The 19,939-nt window shown below is 37.1% G+C and overlaps 5 protein-coding genes across 12 annotated transcripts; 3 read left to right on the top strand and 2 right to left on the bottom strand.

The window, feature by feature from the left end:
• Nucleotides 1-268: 268 nt before the first annotated feature.
• LOC110848083 (forkhead box protein K1) lies at nucleotides 269-6,268 on the top strand. Of its 5 annotated transcripts, none has more exons than XM_022095197.2 (12): nucleotides 269-1,228; nucleotides 2,376-2,495; nucleotides 2,567-2,856; nucleotides 2,935-3,099; nucleotides 3,174-3,605; nucleotides 3,689-3,815; nucleotides 3,896-4,042; nucleotides 4,109-4,299; nucleotides 4,370-4,557; nucleotides 4,646-4,816; nucleotides 4,886-4,982; nucleotides 5,065-6,268. In XM_022095197.2, exons 3-12 carry the CDS (start codon nucleotides 2,576-2,578, stop codon nucleotides 5,498-5,500), a joined length of 2,235 nt encoding a protein of 744 aa, XP_021950889.1. In that variant the 5' UTR covers nucleotides 269-1,228; nucleotides 2,376-2,495; nucleotides 2,567-2,575; the 3' UTR covers nucleotides 5,501-6,268. The 5 variants fall into 5 exon arrangements, with proteins under 5 accessions (XP_021950889.1, XP_021950890.1, XP_021950888.1 ...); XM_022095198.2 differs by lacking the exon at nucleotides 269-1,228 and adding an exon at nucleotides 1,249-1,707; XM_022095196.2 differs by lacking the exon at nucleotides 269-1,228 and adding an exon at nucleotides 1,249-1,778.
• Nucleotides 6,269-6,397: 129 nt separating this feature from the next.
• LOC110848082 lies at nucleotides 6,398-10,239 on the top strand. Its single transcript, XM_022095195.2, has 11 exons — nucleotides 6,398-6,527; nucleotides 6,604-6,677; nucleotides 6,743-6,987; nucleotides 7,048-7,331; nucleotides 7,407-7,674; nucleotides 7,747-7,955; nucleotides 8,023-8,140; nucleotides 8,217-8,876; nucleotides 8,932-9,096; nucleotides 9,162-9,504; nucleotides 9,575-10,239. The coding sequence occupies exons 2-11, from the start codon at nucleotides 6,605-6,607 to the stop codon at nucleotides 9,991-9,993; spliced, it is 2,784 nt and encodes a 927-aa protein (XP_021950887.1). The 5' UTR covers nucleotides 6,398-6,527; nucleotide 6,604; the 3' UTR covers nucleotides 9,994-10,239.
• On the bottom strand, nucleotides 10,163-11,840 carry LOC110848086 (cleavage and polyadenylation specificity factor subunit 4). The gene is made up of 7 exons (XM_022095201.2): nucleotides 11,522-11,840; nucleotides 11,414-11,455; nucleotides 11,277-11,349; nucleotides 11,115-11,220; nucleotides 10,880-11,052; nucleotides 10,408-10,804; nucleotides 10,163-10,337 (listed from the first exon to the last, which is right to left on the bottom strand). Exons 1-7 carry the CDS (start codon nucleotides 11,628-11,630, stop codon nucleotides 10,236-10,238), a joined length of 1,002 nt encoding a protein of 333 aa, XP_021950893.1. The 5' UTR covers nucleotides 11,631-11,840; the 3' UTR covers nucleotides 10,163-10,235.
• A 17-nt stretch (nucleotides 11,841-11,857) lies between these two features.
• LOC110848085 (developmentally-regulated GTP-binding protein 2) lies at nucleotides 11,858-14,043 on the top strand. Its single transcript, XM_022095200.2, has 9 exons — nucleotides 11,858-11,996; nucleotides 12,087-12,192; nucleotides 12,275-12,514; nucleotides 12,824-12,890; nucleotides 12,964-13,228; nucleotides 13,286-13,489; nucleotides 13,552-13,650; nucleotides 13,708-13,745; nucleotides 13,808-14,043. The coding sequence occupies exons 2-9, from the start codon at nucleotides 12,097-12,099 to the stop codon at nucleotides 13,891-13,893; spliced, it is 1,095 nt and encodes a 364-aa protein (XP_021950892.1). The 5' UTR covers nucleotides 11,858-11,996; nucleotides 12,087-12,096; the 3' UTR covers nucleotides 13,894-14,043.
• Nucleotides 14,044-14,115: 72 nt separating this feature from the next.
• On the bottom strand, nucleotides 14,116-18,676 carry LOC110848081 (protein N-terminal asparagine amidohydrolase). Of its 4 annotated transcripts, none has more exons than XM_022095190.2 (9): nucleotides 18,483-18,676; nucleotides 15,508-15,710; nucleotides 15,343-15,453; nucleotides 15,146-15,283; nucleotides 15,043-15,087; nucleotides 14,825-14,988; nucleotides 14,627-14,759; nucleotides 14,529-14,557; nucleotides 14,116-14,463 (listed from the first exon to the last, which is right to left on the bottom strand). In XM_022095190.2, exons 2-9 carry the CDS (start codon nucleotides 15,692-15,694, stop codon nucleotides 14,314-14,316), a joined length of 957 nt encoding a protein of 318 aa, XP_021950882.1. In that variant the 5' UTR covers nucleotides 15,695-15,710; nucleotides 18,483-18,676; the 3' UTR covers nucleotides 14,116-14,313. The 4 variants fall into 4 exon arrangements, with proteins under 4 accessions (XP_021950882.1, XP_021950883.1, XP_021950884.1 ...); XM_022095191.2 differs by lacking the exon at nucleotides 18,483-18,676 and adding an exon at nucleotides 17,211-17,366; XM_022095192.2 differs by lacking the exon at nucleotides 18,483-18,676 and adding an exon at nucleotides 16,477-16,822.
• Between the last annotated feature and the right edge of the window lie 1,263 nt (nucleotides 18,677-19,939).

The raw sequence follows: 19,939 nt of genomic DNA, 5'->3' as shown, positions 1-19,939 counted from the left end.
ACTCTCTTGTAATAGGATTGCAAAAATTATGCGAGGAATGAATAGCACATACAGCAGCAAGGCCATCACCATCATAATAATATCTCCAATAAGTATTAGCCCTCCTCCTCCTCCTGCTACACTTCTTTAACAGAGTACACCATCCATATTCTTATCGGATCCTATTTACTTTTGCATATCCAAAGTAGCATGGTTTACAAAATGGTGTGACCCCCATAATTAATAAGTAGCGTTAAAAAAATAATGAAATTCTACTCATATAATTCACTGCTCCACACACACACCGTTTCCAACCAATCCAATTTTACGACTGTACAGACAGTTCCTTTTCTATCAAAGTATTGGCATCTCTCTATTTCAGCTTAATAATAAATACCCATCCATAACTAAAATTACTTACAGCCGAGCCATTAACATATTTCGAACGTAGTAATCACCTACTCATTTCTTTATCCTCTTTCGCTCTATCGCCAACCAACAACAAACGAGGAAACAACCTTCTGTCCTTTTGGTCCTTTTACATGATCTCTCTCTGTGGATATTTGTTTTGATAACGAACATACACAAACCTCGTCTACCTACGAGAAATACGAGGAAAAGCAGGGTAGCCACTGCTGCTTTTTTATAAAAATTGCACACCAATTCTGACCAGTAGGAATTAACAAATTAACAAATAATGTATCAAAATCTGCCAAAAATCAAAGAGTGAAAGTGTCAAGAGAAAGTTCTACGGCACCTTCGTGCTTACACAACACAAAACAAACAGGGGGTGCATCCACCCATTCCATCGAGTTGGTCGACATCCTCCGGGTGAAAACTTGGACCGGGTAGATTTCCCTTGACCTCAAAGTGTCCAGTTCCCCCCACGTGCCCCTCGTGGTCGTCCCCTGCCATTGTTAGCTAGGTCTTCTCTGTGTTATTGGGTCTGGGCAGGATGAGAGATGGAGGAGATGTTGTTGTGGTTGTCTGGAAAGGCCCCTAACGAGCATTTCTAACATCACCACCACCAACAGAACGTGATGCAGCAGCAGCGAGGAAAACTACCTGCTTCTTTTTCCACCTATATAGAACTAAGAACTAAAAACTAATCCCTTTCCTCCATCCACCACTCACTTTCAATCTTCTTCTTTTTCCTGTTTACTACAAACATTATTATAGTTTTTCCTTCCATCCTTTCTCGGCGTGTGTGGGGAGCGAGGAGGGGGGATTGAGTGGGGGTGGTCCTCTGGTAAGTACAAGAATTTTTGTTTCATCATTTTTGCCACGAGCGGAATTTCTCAGAGCCGATCTCATCATCGTCGTCGTCGTGTTGTTGTTGTTTTACTTTTTGCTCGGCATGTTGAAAAGTATGCTCGTTTGGTGGCCCTCTTTTCGAGTGTATTTACAGATTTTTAGCTAGCAGCATTCTCGGCAGCAGCAGAAGAAGAGCAGCATGGTCACACACACACAGAGCATCATCAATTCTCGAGTCTCCTCGTTCCGTCGTTTTTCTTCTTCTTCTTCATCATCACACACCAAAAATTCTCCATCCACACTCGGAAATCATTTGTTTCGCACTACTCTACAATTTCGCGACGACGCTGTTTTGCTAAACTTCTTCTAGAGTCGTCCTTCAATAAATTGGTGAAAAGACGGGGTGATTATCGTTATTTGTAGTTATCAAGAGGAATTTATTTAGTGCTAGAAGGACGACACGAGTCTGTGAAGGTGATAAGATAACACACAAGTTGATTTTTCTCCGTGGATCTTTTACTATTAGTGTGTATTGTGTGAGGAGGGTAATAATATTTATATTTTTTTGGATAAGCAAAAAAAGGAGGATAAGAGGTGATTTGTTGTTCTTATTAGGTATTTATTTTAGTGGAGTTTTTAGGATAAGATTAGTTTGTAGTTGGTGGCGTTGTAGGTATGCAGCAAGGTCTTTTTTGTTCCATTCATGGCAAGTTCATGTTTTTTATTGTCGTCACATAGTCTGAGTTTAATTGCTTTTTGTCAAATTCGATCAATTAATTTCATTCAGAGGTTTCATAATAAAAGTGAAGTTTTATTTAGGCATTGTTGAATGGAGTGAAGGTTAACGCACGTTATGCAATTATTCATAAAAAATATATTTCAAAATGGAAAAATAAGTTTATAGTTGCAATTCAGTCACGTTCTCAGGTTGTGCTTTTTTGAGGTTAGGCTGGCGAGGAGGTGGTAGTTGAAACGAGAAATTGTTGAAATTTAGATCCTACAAAAAAAGGTTCATATTACGCGTTTGAGTTTTTAATGACATGCACAGTTTAGTAAACAATTCGTCGTTCTAATGTAAACAAAATGTGTGTAATTAATAACATTTAACATTTCTTGTGAATTTTATTTGTATCCTGGTGTAGACTCTCTCGAGAAACTTGAAAAAGAGATTAAATTTGTATCAAAAAAAGACGAAATAATATCAATTGAATCTTGGGCGCTGGCGCTGCTGGTGTTTTTATAAGTATCCGACGAGTATTTAGGTGAGTCTTACTACAGAATTATATGTTAATGAATAATTGATAATAATGTGAATTTTTCTTTGAATAAATAGTTAAATATCATGATGTCCTCCTCCGAAGAAAGTCGCGGTGTAGAGAACGATGCATTGGCACTCCTCTCATTGAAGGATCCCACCCTGCAACAGTCTAGCAGTCATCTCCATCACCATCTCTCTCAACACCAACCAATTACAGTATCTCCACGGCCAAGAAAGGTCAGTTGGTCATCCGATATGATGATGAAACAACCGATTGCACGGTTGGAAACTCGAGACTTTGAGTACCTGGTCAGAACCAAAAAAGTAACGATTGGAAGGAATTCCTCATCGGGGACCGTGGACGTGTGAGTGATGAGCAGATAGGTTCCTAAAATATGATTGATTTGGTAACTAAATAATGGGTTTCGTTTTTGAATATCCAGGAGCATGGGAAACTCTTCATTTATATCGCGAAAGCATATTGAAGTCCGCTACGAACCACCTCATTTTTTCATGAGCTGCCACGGGAAGAATGGCGTGTTTATTGATGGGATTTTTTATCGAAAAGGCCCGCTCATGACACCCCTTGCGCCAAAATGCACTTTTAGGTGAGTTTTAATAATTATGTGACAATTTTCATACTTTTTCTACTTTTTTTTAATATGAAAATTTATCCGTGTAGATTCCCTAGTACAAATTTCCGTGTACATTTCGACTCGTTGGTGATCCCTCCCGAGGATACAGATGAAGATATGTACCAAGAAAACAAAGGAATCGATTTTTCCAGAACAGGCGGATTCGTAGAAGGTTCATCATCTTCGAAATCAGGGTTCTCTATGCCGAGTGGGAGTGGTGGTGGTGCATTGAAAATCAAGTCAGAATTGTCATCCTCGGATTCTCCACCACTTCCACACCATCCTTTCCCAAATGTAATTTATAATAGACCATCCTATCCAGTTAGCAGTCGTTCTCGCTCTCCAACAAATCCATATAATCAACATCACCATCAAAGAATTTCACCAAATAAAAGTCAAACACCACTCAAAATCAATATTCCTGATCCCAGTGAAACAAACTTCTCATCTCCGTTCCCAAGTCCAACAGGGACGATCAGGTAATTTATCCTGCAATTTCTAAAACTGTATGCATTGTACTGTGTTATAAAATCAATCAAATTTATTTGTGCAAAATTTCCAGTGTGCCCAACTCTTGTCCCGCAAGTCCTGGTGGGGGTGGAACCCGTCGAAACATTGGGGCAGATATACATATGGCATTTAAAGCTGCTGCATCTAGATCGCAAGGAATGTCGGATGATAAACAAGAGGTTTGCAACTTGGTTGTTATAAACATTTCGTGCTAATCAGTAGGTAAACTTTATTATTGTTACAATTTACTCTTCTTTAGGACGATGGGAAGCCACCCTTCTCGTACGCCCAGTTGATTGTTCAGGCAATTGCATCCACGTCGGATCATCAGTTGACGTTGAGCGGAATTTATTCTTACATTACGAAACATTACCCTTATTATCGCACTGCAGACAAAGGGTGGCAGGTATTCGATTCTATTTCAGCCATCTCTCAAAACTCAAATATAACAATGACTTTTTGGTTAATTTAGAATTCCATCCGGCATAACTTGTCGTTGAATCGTTATTTTATAAAAGTGCCTCGTTCTCAAGAGGAGCCAGGCAAGGGTTCATTTTGGCGAATCGATCCACAAAGCGAGGCGAAACTTATTGATCAAGCATTTCGCCGACGTAGGCAACGTGGAGTCCCTTGTTTTAGAGCTCCATTCGCCCTGTCCTCCAGGTATTTTGGTCTCTTTGGCGTTATTTATTCGCGGAATTGTTTAACAGCAAATGATTTGTGATTGTGATAGGAGCGCTCCTGCCTCACCTACGCACATGGGAGGGCTGGCAACTCCAGATTGTTTATCACGAGAAGGGTCCCCCGCACCATCTGACTATTCGGATAGTATGCACTCGATGACAATGCCCATCAATCAACAACATCATTCTAATAATAACAAACAAATCAGTCAATCCGCTCCCGGGTCCCCCAAAAGTGGTAAGAAAAAACTTTCACTTGCTTATGATACATTTATGAGTGGTAGTTTAACACTAATATTAATAAAAATTGTCAATTTAATTTGTAGGTGGAAGCTCCCTGAGCACAGTGTTACTCGGAAGTCAACAAAAGATGGCTGTGCAACAGCACTTGCTTCCATCGCCAACGTATGCACCATCGACATCGCCGAATGCGAGTAGCATCACTTTAAATGGGACGGATGGAAGCAAATCCGTCATTCTGCATAATGCAGTGTCAAGTGAGTTGTTTGTAAATGTGGAGTTTGTTGGATTTAATTTGCTGATATTATAATTAAACTTAATTCTAGGTGGTCCAAGTACAATTGTAGTTTTGCGTCAAGATGAAGAACTTGGTGCAAATCATAATCAAGGTCAAACTATTATTGTCCGTACTCCTAATCTGGGGTGAGTTAACATAATTTGTATCTTTATAAATACTCTACCAATGAATATTAATGTAATGCGCAAATGAAATGTAATATTTCAGGACTCCACCCACCACAAATTTCTCATCATCAACTACAACCACCGGTTCATCAAACCAACAACAACAACATCCACCCTACTCAACACCAATCTCTTCTTTGTCATCTTCCGAGGCGCAAGTGAAAACTGAGGACTCGATATCTTCAAAGGATGGGATGACTAACGGTAATGGACGTAGTGGGAACACTCTCCTTTCCGGAAATACAAACGACTACCAAACTTACACAATGCAGCAAATCATTACAGAAGCATTAGAACGAAGTAATGTTGGATGTAATAATCGTACTGGTAGTTCTAGTATTACGGCAAATGATGTGGGAGGAGTTGGAGGAAGTGGAGGTGAGCAACAAAAGGGACAAAAACGAGCAGATGGTGAACAGGAGGATGAACAAAACGAACAAAATTCACAACAACAAAATAAAAGGGTCAAGATTTAGGATGGATTTATTAGATTTATCTATTAGTTGAGTTGGAGGGACGAGCGTAGTTTGGATTATTTTTAGAAAGTTTAAAAACTGTAAAGTAGGAATATAAATGTAAGTACAACTATTCTAAATACTAGTGTATGGAGAGAGTATGTATAGAGTGGTTGGTAACTGGTATACCACTTTTCCTGTTGTGTGGGCTGGATAAATATTTTAATTATTAACTAAATTAATTATTAATTCGGTGATATTGCAGCATGGATAGCGACGACGAGACGATGACTTTGATATTCTGGTTTTTATCAAGTCAGATCTTTATGATAAATGTAATTTTTACTACTATTGATGAGCAGAAGAAGAGTAGGTGTGACTGAGTTTAAAGACGACGGACGGTTTTTAAAAGAATCAACTGTGAATAATTCTAAATTTATTAATCGTATTTAAAATTAATTGTTACAAATTTCTGCAGATATTTGATAATTGTACAGACGATCGATAATACAGAGAGAAAGAGCAAAGAGTATAAAGTAGTAATCGAAATGATAATAGGTGTGGTATGAGAGTTTTAAAATGGATGATCATTAAACAATAAATGTGATGAAATAATTTGTGTGTTAAATTTAGCAGGAATTTAGGGAAGGCGGAGACGTATAAGAAATGAAGGGTCGGGAAGTAGACGAGGAAAAAGTAGTTGATAAGATTTAGTCAGTTCTCATTTTTCTTGAAAAATCTTATAAAATGAGAAATGAAATAAATATTTGGAGATGTTTTAAAATTGAACACAAAATTCGTCGCATGATTAAAGAAAATAATTTTCTTTGGTGTGCATTTCATGAAAGTTGTCGAGTAAGTGGAGGAGAAAGCAGTGTGAGAGTGAAAAAGAGATGGTCGGAATTATCCGAGGAGAAAGTTCGTTTCGTTTCACTTTCACTTTTTGGTCCACCAAATCTTTCATCGATCTCTGTGAATTCCATACTCACGCAAAAACACTAGCCAAAAACAGTGTTGTTGGTGTTGTTGTGAAAAGGATATGGTGAAAGTAAGTGAAAGTTAAGAAACGGGTAAATTTTTTCTACCCGTTTTGAAAGAAATAAAGAAAAAAGTTATGCTTTCAGAATGATGCACAATTCATATTCATGGATCCTGCTGGTCCTGACCGTTTGCAGTAGCAGAGTGGATTCACAAAGAGGTAAAGTTGGTGTTGGGATTTATTAAAAAGTTGAGTAAATAATTAAATATGTTCATAATTATTAGTGGGAGGAGGAGTGTCCCCACTAACCACGAGTTCCACTGATCAATGCAACAAAACTGTTGGAATCTATGAGGAAGTCACCTCGCCACCCGTTACAGCAGAAAACTATGGGAAACCAATCCTATGCCATTACAGGTTTAGACCGTTTCGTACAAATCTTCGTGACTGGGTTCTCAGGATAAGGTTTACCAAGTTTAAAGTGGGAAGGATCTACAACGAGTCAGCCTGTGAAACTGGCTACATTCAGGTATTTTATTTAGAGAAATGGCTACACAATTCGGATCCATTAATCACTTATTTTTCATAGATAATCGATGGGAATGGTAAAGGCGGATTAAGCAATCGTCGTGAACCAGGGAAATTTTGTGGTGAAATAGAACAACCGTCGACTTTCATCTCTGAAACCAGCGTAGTCCGACTCGTGTTCTATGTGGACAATTTCACAGAACAAACATACTTCCGCTTCGATTCACGGGCGGAACAACAGTATGAAGTGTATCTCAGATATGGACAACATCCGGAATTATTTCCTAATCGAAGAGGAGAAGTCGTCCCAAATACTTATTGTGAACGGGTTTTCAGGGATTGCAGGTGGGTCTTGTTATTAATTTTCCTAAAATTGTCGTATTTAATAATTTATTACATCATATTTGTCGTTGTTATTAGGATGCAAACCTGCTACGTCCAATCCCCGGGGTATCCTGGTCTCTACCCAAGAAACTTGCACTGCAAGTACGCCATAAACACGCGTCTCCCATTCATAAAATTGCACATTGAAAATGAAGAATTCAACGTGGATGGACAAAGATGTGAAAATTTAATCATGTGTCCAATGAAGGCAATTGGGACGGATTGTCCAAATGACTACATCAAAATCTATGATGGCAAAGATGAAAAAAGCCAACTTATTGGGACCTTTTGTGGCGTGGGAAAGGTTATATACTTTTAGAAATATTTCTCCATGGGTTAATTATGCAATGAATTAAGTAACTTTTTTAAACTACAGTTCCCCTTCTCCATAATCGGGACTGGGTCCGACCTATTTGTTGAATTTGTAACCTCTGCGGCTGGTCCATTGATGAATACTGGATTCCATTTCAACGTTGGACATTGGCCTGGACATGTGGAAACTTCCGGGAAAAGTAATGGCACTTGCGATTGGATATTTACTAGTAAAGCGTTAGCAGATTCTGGGGATAAACAAGGACTTTTTTGGTATGCACTGATTTTCAACTGTAAAAAACATTAGTTTCTGAAATAATGGTGTGTCTTTATTTATTAGGTCCGTCTCCCACTGGTACCCTCAAAACACACGCTGCTCGTATTTGATGTTGGGCGAAAAGGATGAAATCGTCCGATTGCTCTTTCCGTCATTCCGCATAGAAAAGATTGATGCCCCCGTAAGTCACCGCACAGTGCTTCTCTCCATCGCCTAAAAATCTACCTATTTGATAAAGGTTACTGGTTACTGTACAGGTTCGAAAATGGGAGGGTGATTGTGCTGAATCCTTGACAATTTATGACTCTCACTACGCCGACGATTCAAAAATAATTAAAACATTTTGCGATACATCTCGACCACCAGAAAAATATGATTTTGTTTCCACGTCCAATGCCCTCTACGTATTGTTTGAAAGTAAAACTGGAAGTTATTCCGGTTCTTCGCTCTACTATTGGTCCACCTACGACTTTTTCAGCAACGCTCATTTTGGGGAACCCGTTCCTGGGACCTGTGACGAAGTATTTGCGTCTTGGCACAAATCGGAAGGGAAATTCGCTTCACCACTGAATACGCTAATGTATAAAAACGACGATATGAAACTAATTAATTGTAAATATCGATTCATTAGCATGAAACGATTGTTTGCAAGAATCGTCGTCAAAATTGATAACGTCAATTTCAAGTATAATCAAGATAATTGTCTCAATTGTTGGGCGGACAGAGTAGACAAAATCCTAGTTATTGATCCTCTTGCTCAACAAACGCCGCAACAACACAGCGGTCTCACTAATTTAAAAAGATTCAAAACCAATGTTACAAGCTCAAGGATTTGCATTTGCAAAGAAAACAGTGGACATTTCAACTTTCCAGTCACGCTCACGTCTCAGGGGGAAGAGGCCGAAGTCGTCATGAAGGTATAGTAATTTATTCGTTATAGAAAAATGATAATGATTTATTGTATATGCACAGATCGACCCGCGTCACTCGTTATCAAACTATTTCAAATCGAACGTGCCAATATTTGAGGGGAGTTACAAATTCATTCATGGACCATTATGTGGACCAACGATGATAGGACCCAGTGCAGATGGCAAATTGAGATTCCCTTTCTATTTCAATCCTGCATTAAGGGATGTGAGTAGACCTTGTTGAATGTCTCTTTTAATAATAATCACTTTTAATATTTTTGTAATACGCAGCTTCCCGTCTCCTGCCTCTGGGAATTGAGGGTACATCCGGACAAAGATTTATGGATAAATTTGGAAAAACTAGTCTTCACCGTCACAAGTAAATCCTGTTCTGATGCCAAATTGGAATTTTATCTCCCAACGAATCCTAACCCACCTTCATCCGGGAGTGGCTCATTCCATTCTTCACACGGAATAAAACAACAATCAGCACAACAGCACCATCCACTTTTGACTTTATGTGGCGATTCAAAAGAAGGTGATCGGAAAACAGAGATCTCGTCACAATTACCAATCCTCTCGTCAGAAAAATTACAACAGGGAGGACCTTTCACCATTAAATTAGAAGCCAGCGGTATTAACACAATAATTAACGATTAATTAATTGTCTGATGGTTATAAAATTTTTAATACTTGATTTCCAGCCGCTTCAAAATTAAATTTCATAATATCGTGGACAGAACTTCACCAGCTTCCTAAAAATCCCGATGGAACGTTAAAAACTTCTAAACTCGAAGGTAAAGAAGATTGTGGATTTTTATGCCCAGGTCAACAAGGGATTTGTATCGAGAGGAATTTAGTTTGCAATGGGATTCAAAATTGTCCAAACACGACTGGAATTCATGATGAATCGGAAGATCAATGTAAATTAAGTGATAGTCATTTCGTCCTCTTGAACCACCATTTAAACATCAGTTGGATTACTGCCTCTTTAGTCGGTGGAGCAGGAGCATTGTTCATCTGCTTAATTTGTGTCTGCCTATGTAGATGTTGTTGTAGTGGGAGGAGGAGTGGAGGCAAAAGAGGCGCAGTCACACCTCCAGAAGAAGATTATTTAACTTGACTTGTTTTTCTATGAGAATTAGGTTTTTTGCTACTCAGGATCAGTTCTTTGTTATACTACAAATTTCTACTCACAATTTTAAATACTATAAAAAAATTCAGTAGGAATCAAATATTGGTAAAAATGGGGTTGTCGTTTTTTTGGTAGCAATAATTTCTATCAATAAATCTTCTCTTACAATTAAATTTTTAATAACGTGTTCAAAAAGTTAGTCCAAAAAATAATAAATTACTATTAAATCGTTAATTTCTAGGCATCTGGTCTCTATTCGCACCCGCCTTGTGTGAAAGGAAGGCAAGATGACCCTTGTTACATTTGTTGGCATAATGTCCTTTATATCCGCACTGAAAAATACCCAGTAGAGTTAAATAACCATAAAAATTATCTCCAGAAAATTATATATTTCACACTCACCTTATAACACACAACGTCCTCCAACGCCCTCCTGGGTTGCTGCTGTTCTCCTTCCGGCCTGTCATTATTTCTTCTCTGGTAGAATTGTGGTCTTGGATGAAATTGATATGGTTGAAATCCACCTTGTTGTTGATGATCGTTGGAAAATCTGGGACCACCACTTCCACCAAATCGTCCATGAAATTCTGGTGGTTTTTGATTCTCTTGTTCATTGTCTGCGGCGCCGCCAGCGGATCGAGATTCATGATGATTCAATCCAGCTCGAGCCAATTGTTCTTGAACTTCTGGATTTTTGGGACATTGGAACGATTTGTGACCCATCTCTTGACACATGTGACATATTATTCCGGCCTTTTTCTTTGCTATCTCATCCGCTTGGGGAAGCTCAAATGTCGCACTGCACGAGATGTGGAAAATTAACAGCATGTATTGTTTTAAAAAAACTATTTGTCTGATCAGAAAGATTACTTACTGGACGAATTTGCAGTTGGGTCCATCGGGACAAAAACCAGCCAGATAATTAAGACACAGCACTTTACGAACGTGTTTATGTCTACAGTTGGGACCATGTCGACAAAATCCACGCTGATACCACGGACATTCACGCAATTTTGCTTCAGGATCAATGTGAAGGAACGGACATTCCTGAAATTGCATGAAATTTATATTATTACTATGTTATAGAATTAGTATCGTTTCGTGTCTACCTTGTTATGACAAGCATTGAACCTCGTGTAAAAATAACATTCCGGCATTTTTGTCATGTCAAACTCGTGAAGAAATTCACATTGGTCTCCTTTCTTACACAATCCTCTGAAATACATATAATAATTAATTTATCAAATTATTATTAACTCGGAACCACTCACCTCAACCAATGTTTGCACACGACCGTTCTATTTTCACGAATGTGACGAAATGGACAGAGATTCCCTTTTTGACCTGCAAATGTCAATTTGTATCAAATACGCCGTTATTTTTTATGTAAAAAGGAAATGTCACTCACATGTTCCAACCAGATAAAATTCACAAATTGCCGATGTGGATTCTGTAAATTGCAATTATTTAATCACGTATTTGTATATAAGTTGCTGAAATAATTAAATAAACTCACTGTCCATCTGCGGGAAGGGGAGGCTCACGGCCCCCAATTGTTGTTCAAGTGCAACTTCAATATCAAACTTGAAATTCTCCTTATCCACACTCGCCACTAGTGCTTCCATTTTTGATGAGTTTGTTTTATTAATCAGATAGAAAAGTTACGGCAGTGGGAAGAAAAAACTACAGAAGTTTTGAATCAACAAATAAACACAATGAATAACTAATTGTTTTTACTACTAGAAATTTTATAATGTAAAAAGTAACAAGAAAAATTGTAAGATTGTAAGATTTATTTATTTTAAAATATTAGAATTTTTAGTTGAGTTTTGTTGAATAATTGACGAATTGAGCAGACTTTTGGATTTGCGCCTTTTGTCGGCAAGTTTGAATCGAGTTTTGAGAATAATCGTGGCTGGATTGGATTCTCAATTTTCAATATTTCCGGCTTTTCGAGCTATTTTTTAAAATAGAAAATTGCTATTTTCTCGGTAAGTTTAATTGATAAGTACTTATCCATATTTTTAATGAACGTTCATGATAAATGTAAATTAGAAATATTTTATTTTATTTTTTTCAAGGTGATCAAAGATGGGAATTTTAGAAAAGATTGCCGAAATTGAAAGGGAAATTGCCCGAACTCAGAAAAATAAGGCCACCGAGTATCATTTGGGACTTTTGAAAGCGGTGCGGGTTTTCGTCGTTTTTCCCTTAAAATCGATCCGATTAAAATAAAATTAATAAAATTTAATTAAATCAAATCCTGCAGAAATTGGCAAAATATCGCTCCCAGCTTTTGGAACCTACGGGTAAAAAAGGGGAGAAAGGGGAAGGGTTTGATGTTCTGAAAAGTGGGGACGCCCGTGTCGCCCTCGTAGGATTTCCATCAGTTGGAAAGTCAACGCTTTTGAGTACGGTGACTAAAACGGAGAGCGAATGTGCTGCTTATGAATTCACGACCTTGACCTGCATTCCGGGAGTTATTGAATATAAAGGGGCGAACATTCAGGTGAGTTTTCAGTTAGTCGTCGATTAAGGTATTTTTACCCCGTTTAATGTACAGGGTGGTTAAAATGTCACGCCACAATGGAAAATTTTTCAATGGGAAAAGTCCCTAAATCTCCATTAGTTACAAGATTTCGGATTGAGATTTTTATAAATTATTATCAAAACTGATGACAAAATTCTTAAAATGTTGCATTTTAGAGACAAAATTTCGGTGACTAATGGAAATTTACAAATTTTTCCCATCGAAAAATTTTCCATTGTTGCGTGACATTTTAACCACCCTGTATTTTCATTTGACATTTTTGTGTAGCTGCTGGATTTGCCAGGAATCATTGAAGGTGCCTCCCAAGGAAAAGGAAGAGGGAGACAAGTCATTGGTACAATTTAAAAAAATTCACTTGTCTAAAATTTAAAATTTAGTACAAAATTCCCATGAATTTTAATTCCCAGCCGTTGCCCGCACCGCCGACGTGGTTTTGATGATGTTGGACGCCACGAAAGGAGACGTGCAGAGGAAATTATTGGAAGCAGAATTGGAATCCGTTGGAATTCGACTTAATAAACGAAAGCCAAATATTTACTTCAAAATTAAGAAAGCCGGAGGATTATCTTTCAATTCGATGGTGCCGTTAACGAAATGCGATGAGAAATTAGTTCAACTAATTCTTCATGAGTATAAAATGTTCAATGCGGAAGTGCTTTTCAGAGAGGATTGGTGGGTGGGAGTATTGGAATTTTATGGTTTTTTTCTGTACTAATTTATTAATTGCAGTACTGCAGATGAATTGATTGACGTCATTTGTGCGAATCGTGTCTACATGCCGTGTCTTTACGTTTATAATAAAATTGATCAAATCAGCATTGAAGAAGTGGATCGGATTGCTCACCTGCCAAACACCGTCGTCGTCAGCTGTAACATGAAATTGAATTTGGATTACCTTTTGGAAGTTTTGTGGGAGTACCTTTCGCTCATCAGGTTTTTTTCATGATTTTTTAATGGCAGTGGAGTGTTGTAGGCTAATAATTTGTTTTTTTCAGGGTCTACACCAAGAAACCTGGTGAACCTCCAGATTTCAGTGATGGCTTAATTTTACGTCGTGGTTGTACCGTTAGCCACGTGTGCCACACAATTCACAGGTCAGTGTTATTTTTCAAGGTTATTAAAGTTTTGTATGATAAATGTTTTTTTAATAGGACGTTAGCCGCAGATTTTAAATATGCGCTCGTTTGGGGTGAGCATTTTTTTTAATTATTAAGAGTTTTTGCAGAGATTAATCGTGGTTTTATTTTGCAGGGACGAGTACTAAATACTCCCCGCAAAGAGTCGGTGCGAATCATGTTATGGCGGATGAAGATGTCATCAGGGTGGTCAAAAAGTGAATGCGGGGACTGATTTCCGATAATTTGTTTTGGGATTTGTAATAAGTTTTTTCCGGTTTTTGATAAGAGAAAGTTTGTTTCACTTTCTCTGTGAAAATAAATCATTTAAGGGGAATTTGAGATTTTCTCAGGTTTCCGTTTAAAAAGAAAGTGAATTTGCTTTGTGATGTTGTTTTATCATGAAAGTCTCCCGTATTTAACACTCACAAAAAACTCCCTAAATTTCTCACCAAAATTTCTTTTTTTATTTCATCATTTCCACCCCCAAAAATATCCAACAAATTCCAATAAATAAATAATTTTCCTCTCTCTTTTATCTCACAAAATTTCCTCTTCGATAGTATTGCAAAAAGCGTGGCGGTGGTGATTGTCACCCGTCGAGAAATATATATCGATAAATATGGCATCATATATAATAAATTAATTGGTTGACTCGTATCTGAATGGATCTAATCTAACCAGAGTCCACTGCCCCGTCTCTTCTTTGCGGTAGTAGCGAGGTCGATTGTCCGTGAATATGGTGATTTCTGGAAATGGGTGCTCCTGGATGTGGCGGAGCGTGTTTTTTATCTGAGGGAAATTATGTATTTTTTAGAATGGTTCCATTTTGTTAATGATTTAAAAAAAAATCTTACTTCGTTGACGATGTGGGCGGGCTCCACTTCTGGAAATTTATTAATTTCAATAAGTTAATACATTTTACGATTATTAATTTTATAATAGTTTCCCTCACCCGGTGACGTCGTTAAATGTTGAAGAATGAACTCATCCGACTCTTGCAGCATAATGTTTGCACATCGAAGTGGTTCGTAGTGAAATGGACCGATGCGGAGGAGGCAGGATTGGTAGTCGTAGATTTCTAGTAACTGCATTGGAAAAATTATTAGCAAAATTTCTAAAATTACCAAATAAGTTAGCACAAAAAACTCACCGCGGGTGAGCCCGAGAAAATTCTGGAATGTCTCAAAGGGAGATCGGGTCCTTTATCTGGAAACGTCGCTGGGAATATTTCACCAGTTTTTATATTTATCCCCACGCCGTACAATATCGGCCAAGGGGTGTCGCCCCGGATTATCGTGTTCAGCTGGCCGATGCCTGCAATTTGGAGATAAATATTATAAATTGCAAAAAAACGCGTTATTGACTCACAGGCAGTGACGAGCTCCACTTCGCAGGGTTCCTTGCTTACGTATTCTGCAATTTAAATCGTGTCATGAAATTACCAATAAAATTAGTGTTATAAAAAACTAACGGAGTAATGAAAAGATGACGTCTTCGCTGTATCCTCTCGAGTCACCGAAGGATCCGACCAAATGCATGTGGACTGGACCCTGCTCAAAATATCCCAGCGACAAATCCTGGATTCTGCTCAACATGGAGGTTATCCCGTCTGGAAGGTTTTTTATTCGTTAATTTATGCACAAAAGGCGTTTTTATCAATGGACTAACCAACGCAAATGGCTTCGAAATGACCGACCGCCACTGCTCCGGTTGTTGGATGGCGTAGAACGACGGCCAAACAGGTCGTGCAGTCATCCGTGCCCATGATGGCGATGTTTTCTGGGGATTAAAAAATTAGTATCGTTGAACAAGGAAGAAAGACAAAAAACTCACTGTCATGAGGAGAACAGACGCCGAATTCCCTTTGTGAGACGTAGAGAAGACCGACGGGGCCGATTTGTTTGGGAGGTGTGGACGCCACTTGAGATGCCGTTTCTTTTAAATGGGGGTACATGTGGTACAGGCTCCGAGAATCCGTGGGGATCTCGTCCACTTTCACGCCGCCGATCAGCAGGACCATTTTTTGATAGTCGGATCTGGAAATTATTAATTTTATTTATTGGATTTATTAACGGATGATAATCACACGACAAAATCTCTCTTTTTCGCTCAGCTGAAAATACCGGAAGTGCAAAAGACGTCGACCACCACCACCGACTACACACAAACTTTTATCTCTTGTCCAAATTCCAAATAATCAAAAATCAAGTACATATACACGAAAACGGAGAGAGAAAAAAAACCAGTCGGGCAACTTTTTTCTCTCAGATCTGTAAAGTCTCAAAACCGTGTGTGTGCCGTGGAAATAACAATCATCATCATCATCGTAGAAACGATCATCGACGTTACGTAAGCAGGCAGCCGTCGTTTATGTGTATCGAAAAAGAAGGCGGAGATTTATCCCCCGGCTGAAGAAGAAGATCGTAAAGCAATAATGATGATCGGGAAATATTGTTTTTTTAAGAAGAAAAAAAGGTCAGCAAAAGTGGTGGAGTTTTTGTAGGAAGTTGGGATTTTAGTCATTAGAGATTTCTTTTAAAAGTCTTGTCTCATTTTTTTTGTAAAGATGAAAAAGTTTGTTTTTGTAGTGTTTCCATTTTAAAGTACCGATTTCCAGTGCACCACAATTTCATCCGCTTTTAGTATAAAAATCGAATTATCTCTTTTTTTCTCTCTCTTGCTAAATGGTCAAGCATTTTTCCACTCGACTCCTCACACTACTCTTCTCACTCACTCTTTTTCATCATCTTCCTTCATTTTCTGTATCATTAAAACAATTATCGAGAGCCTGAATTTATTTACTCGCTAAAGATGTGCTGTTGAGAGAAATCCCGTTTCCTTTTCGTCAAGTATCGCGTAATAAATTTAATGTTTAAAAAAGATTAATCGTTTCCTTTGGAGAATTTGACGTGAGTCAGTAGTGTTACGATCGAGTAGAGTATTTCCCATTCAGATCTCAAATATCGCAGAGATGGAACAATGGACCATTGTGTATGGTAAATAATCTGGTGACATAATCTTGCGGAGATATTGGAGAGGAGAGGGGTGGTTTTTTTGTAAGGGGTGGGGGATTTTAGGAATTATCGTTGGATTATTTTAGAAAAAATTGGGTGATTGTGGGGATTTTGTCGTGTTGCTGTTACGCGATTTTTATTGTGAGTGGATGGGAAAATGTGGACACAGCTCGGTCAGTGTAAAATGTGATAAAAAGAAATGGAAGCTGCTGCTGCTGTGTGTATAAAGGAAAAGAAGTCGAACGAGAGAGAGAGAGATAACCTTTCCTGATAACCTTTCTTATCTTCAAGAGAGAGAAATGTGAAGTTTAAGATGGTTGGATGGTTGCTAAATGGGAGAGATGTAGAGAGAGACGAGTTATTGAATAGTTATATAAGGATTGCAAGATTGGAAGAAATATAATAAACCACACTTAAAAACAGTTATACACGTTTTGATGTAGAGAGAGATTTTAAAAATCACATTTTGTAAATGGGACCTTAAATTTTGGTAGTTAAAATAATTTCAAGAAATTTATGTACCTTTTTTTAAGTCGCACTCTTTTTGTCTCACTCTTAAAACTAGTTAGAAAAACACTTGTTGAATCCGACTCACTCTCCAGCCCCAGTTGAGAATTGAGACTGAGACAGATTTTGAGTCGACTCGACTCTTTTTATCCACACACGACACGATGAACGATGATTATTATGTGTTTGTTGGTCTAATGGAATGGAAAAGAGAGAAAGAAGAAAGATCATGTGAAACGGTTAAATATATAGGAAAAAGGTTCGTCGATGTTCAATGAGGTGTGTTGGAAGAAGAAGGGTTATGATTTTGTTAAAAAGTTGTTGCTCAATCGTTTAGTTGTGTGTTGCTGCTTTAAAGTAAATACAAAATAACAAAGAAATGTTGAGAAAGAAGAAGAGAAAAATTGAGAGATCAAAACGATGGGACTCGTGCTGGGTTTTTAAATGTTTTATTCATAGAAATTTAGGATTCTTCGTCGGGAATGATCTTTGGAGTTTTGGGTAATATGGAATAATTTATTGGGGAAGTTGAGAGAGTGGGGATATGTGTGTTGTGAGGTATTTTTTGGGGGAGGGTGGGGGTGTGGTTAAAGTAGTAAACTATTTGTATAAATAAATGGAATTATTATGTGGATCATGACAAATTTTTCCATTTATAAAGTCAATTTTGAGGTGTTTATATGAATACTATTAAAACAGAAAATTCTTCAAATCACGCAAGTTATTTGATTGCACTTTTTTTGGGAGTACCGTTTGGAAACGGAGATTAAAATAGTGTCAATTTGATGTGATTATGATGTTTTTTTTAATAAATTGGTTGGGGAAGTCTATTTCGAGAAATATAATTTTTAAAGGAAATAAATTAGGAAAGAAAATTAATGCGAGAAATAATACTTTCGCATTTAAACGATGCTTTCTTTTGCATTTTCTAATAAATACTTTTCTTTAAATTATAAAAATTATTGGTGTTTACATGAATGAATACTAGTGTCTCGTTGAAGTGGATTAATCGGAAAATCACACAATTTATTGAATTACATTTTTTTGGGAGGTTCGTTTTTGGAAACGGAAAGTAAAACAGAGTTTTGTTCAATTTTTGATGTGATTGTACTATTTTTTTTAAATTACTTGGGGAAGTTTATTTCGGGAAATATAATTTTTAGGAAAGAAATTATACTTTCACCGTTAAACTACGCTGCTTTCTTTTAGCATTTTCTAATAAATACCTTTCTTAAGAAAATTACAACTAAATAATAACTACGAAACAACCACAAAAATCCAACTCACCTTTGGCAAAAGTATCCACCACTTGTAATTGCACTTGTTTTAATTGGTTTTCATTTTTTTCAGCTTATTTTAAAATCGCTAATAATTATTATAAAATTCCGTTAATAAATAATTACAAATTCAACGTAAAAAAGAAAAGAAGGCAAATATTGGCGTCGCAGTTGTTCAGTTTTATCTTTATTTTTGTACATCTTTTGGTTACAGAGAAAACACGCCCGCTCTCCCAAACTCATTTCAATGATGATTCTGTAATGATAATAAAAGGATGATCTATAATGAAAATTTGTAACAAATATCACGGAAAATATAGAAATTTTCAATCCAAAAAAACGACGGTCATCCCACTTTTAAATCACAATTTGATATCTTGGTTACACAGGAAAACCACCCATTTTTAATCGAAACAGGAAATGCCATAGTTCATACAATGTGCATGGTCGTCTGAGCAGACGATTTAAGATGGATAAATTCTTATCTTTTAATTAGAATTGCTACTCATTTCTGATATTTATCTCTGCTTTTGAGATAATAAATTGATTAAATTTAGTCAAAATTAAGGATTTCTGCTAATTCCTTAATTTCAAGAGAGGCTTTCAACCGATACAAATGAGTCAATTTGATCATGCCCACAATCAATGATTTTCATAAGAAATATTTCCCTAATCAGCCCTGTTCATTCATCCGATTACTTCTTAAAATTTCATACAAAAACACATTCCTCAAATTTGTCTAAATTTCCTCTTAAACAAAATTTTTGCTTAAAACTCTGTTCTAATTTTATCTCAATTTTTTTCTCTCTTTCAAAACTTTATTTCCACCTGCTCCTGCTACTAAAATATTTGACATGCTACCCTGCGATCTTAAATGACTGTAAATTTCAGCGTATTTAATAACAGTGAAACATTTTACATAAATCACACAGCCTTTGCTGTTAAATTGGTGCAAAAGAGATCAAGGAGCGTATGATAATGTGATACGGAGCAGTAAATGACATTTTAAAAAGGTGCAATTTAATCCAGACACGCATTTCCGTTAATAATTAACTATTTTTTTATAAATTGCGTAATTATTTTTGTCATGCTTTTTAACTCAAAAACACACACACAACTCTAAAATATAAAACAATAAAGCACCTAAAAACGACCCTAAAAAAGTGACCCTAAAAAAAGATATCAATAATAACTACACTCGTCTTAATTGACTAATTAAGAAAAATTTTACGAGAGTTAAATTATTAACCCCGATTCCGATATCTCTTAATCAATTTTTATAAATTGTAACTATTTTCCACCAAAAGCAAAAGAAATAACTGTATCAAGTGTTTCAAGTTGGATGAACTTTATTTTTAGTTAAATGAAATCAAAAACTCGAATCTTCATCAACCATTAAACTTGTTGGCGTCTTACTTTCAGACACACCGAGAGGTGCACTATCTCTGGCATAGGGCTCTCTGGGAA

The sequence above is a fragment of the Folsomia candida genome, unplaced genomic scaffold, assembly GCF_002217175.1.
Source record: "Folsomia candida strain VU population unplaced genomic scaffold, ASM221717v1 Fcan01_Sc004, whole genome shotgun sequence".
Lineage (NCBI taxonomy): Eukaryota > Metazoa > Arthropoda > Collembola > Entomobryomorpha > Isotomidae > Folsomia > Folsomia candida.
The sequence above is the reverse complement of the archived record's forward strand: the minus strand, read 5'-3'. Positions and strand labels throughout refer to the sequence as shown.

Excerpts from the sequence above, each read along its gene's own strand:
- LOC110848086 (XM_022095201.2), bottom strand. The coding sequence starts at position 11,630 with ATGGAAGCACTAGTGGCGAGTGTGGATAAGGAGAATTTCAAGTTTGAT. Across the intron at positions 11,456-11,521 it reads CCCCTTCCCGCAGATGGACA|AATCCACATCGGCAATTTGT; the intron begins GTGAGTTTATTT and ends TGCAATTTACAG. Across the intron at positions 10,805-10,879 it reads CCCAACTGCAAATTCGTCCA|TGCGACATTTGAGCTTCCCC; the intron begins GTAAGTAATCTT and ends CATCTCGTGCAG.
- LOC110848081 (XM_022095190.2), bottom strand. The coding sequence starts at position 15,694 with ATGGTCCTGCTGATCGGCGGCGTGAAAGTGGACGAGATCCCCACGGAT. Across the intron at positions 14,760-14,824 it reads TTTTCTCGGGCTCACCCGCG|TTACTAGAAATCTACGACTA; the intron begins GTGAGTTTTTTG and ends TTTCCAATGCAG. Across the intron at positions 14,464-14,528 it reads CCGCCCACATCGTCAACGAA|ATAAAAAACACGCTCCGCCA; the intron begins GTAAGATTTTTT and ends AATTTCCCTCAG.
- LOC110848082 (XM_022095195.2), top strand. The coding sequence starts at position 6,605 with ATGATGCACAATTCATATTCATGGATCCTGCTGGTCCTGACCGTTTGC. Across the intron at positions 6,678-6,742 it reads CAGAGTGGATTCACAAAGAG|TGGGAGGAGGAGTGTCCCCA; the intron begins GTAAAGTTGGTG and ends CATAATTATTAG. Across the intron at positions 7,332-7,406 it reads CGGGTTTTCAGGGATTGCAG|GATGCAAACCTGCTACGTCC; the intron begins GTGGGTCTTGTT and ends CGTTGTTATTAG.
- LOC110848083 (XM_022095197.2), top strand. The coding sequence starts at position 2,576 with ATGATGTCCTCCTCCGAAGAAAGTCGCGGTGTAGAGAACGATGCATTG. Across the intron at positions 2,857-2,934 it reads TCATCGGGGACCGTGGACGT|GAGCATGGGAAACTCTTCAT; the intron begins GTGAGTGATGAG and ends TTGAATATCCAG. Across the intron at positions 4,558-4,645 it reads TCCCGGGTCCCCCAAAAGTG|GTGGAAGCTCCCTGAGCACA; the intron begins GTAAGAAAAAAC and ends TTTAATTTGTAG.
- LOC110848085 (XM_022095200.2), top strand. The coding sequence starts at position 12,097 with ATGGGAATTTTAGAAAAGATTGCCGAAATTGAAAGGGAAATTGCCCGA. Across the intron at positions 13,229-13,285 it reads GTGCTTTTCAGAGAGGATTG|TACTGCAGATGAATTGATTG; the intron begins GTGGGTGGGAGT and ends TATTAATTGCAG. Across the intron at positions 13,746-13,807 it reads TAAATATGCGCTCGTTTGGG|GGACGAGTACTAAATACTCC; the intron begins GTGAGCATTTTT and ends TTTATTTTGCAG.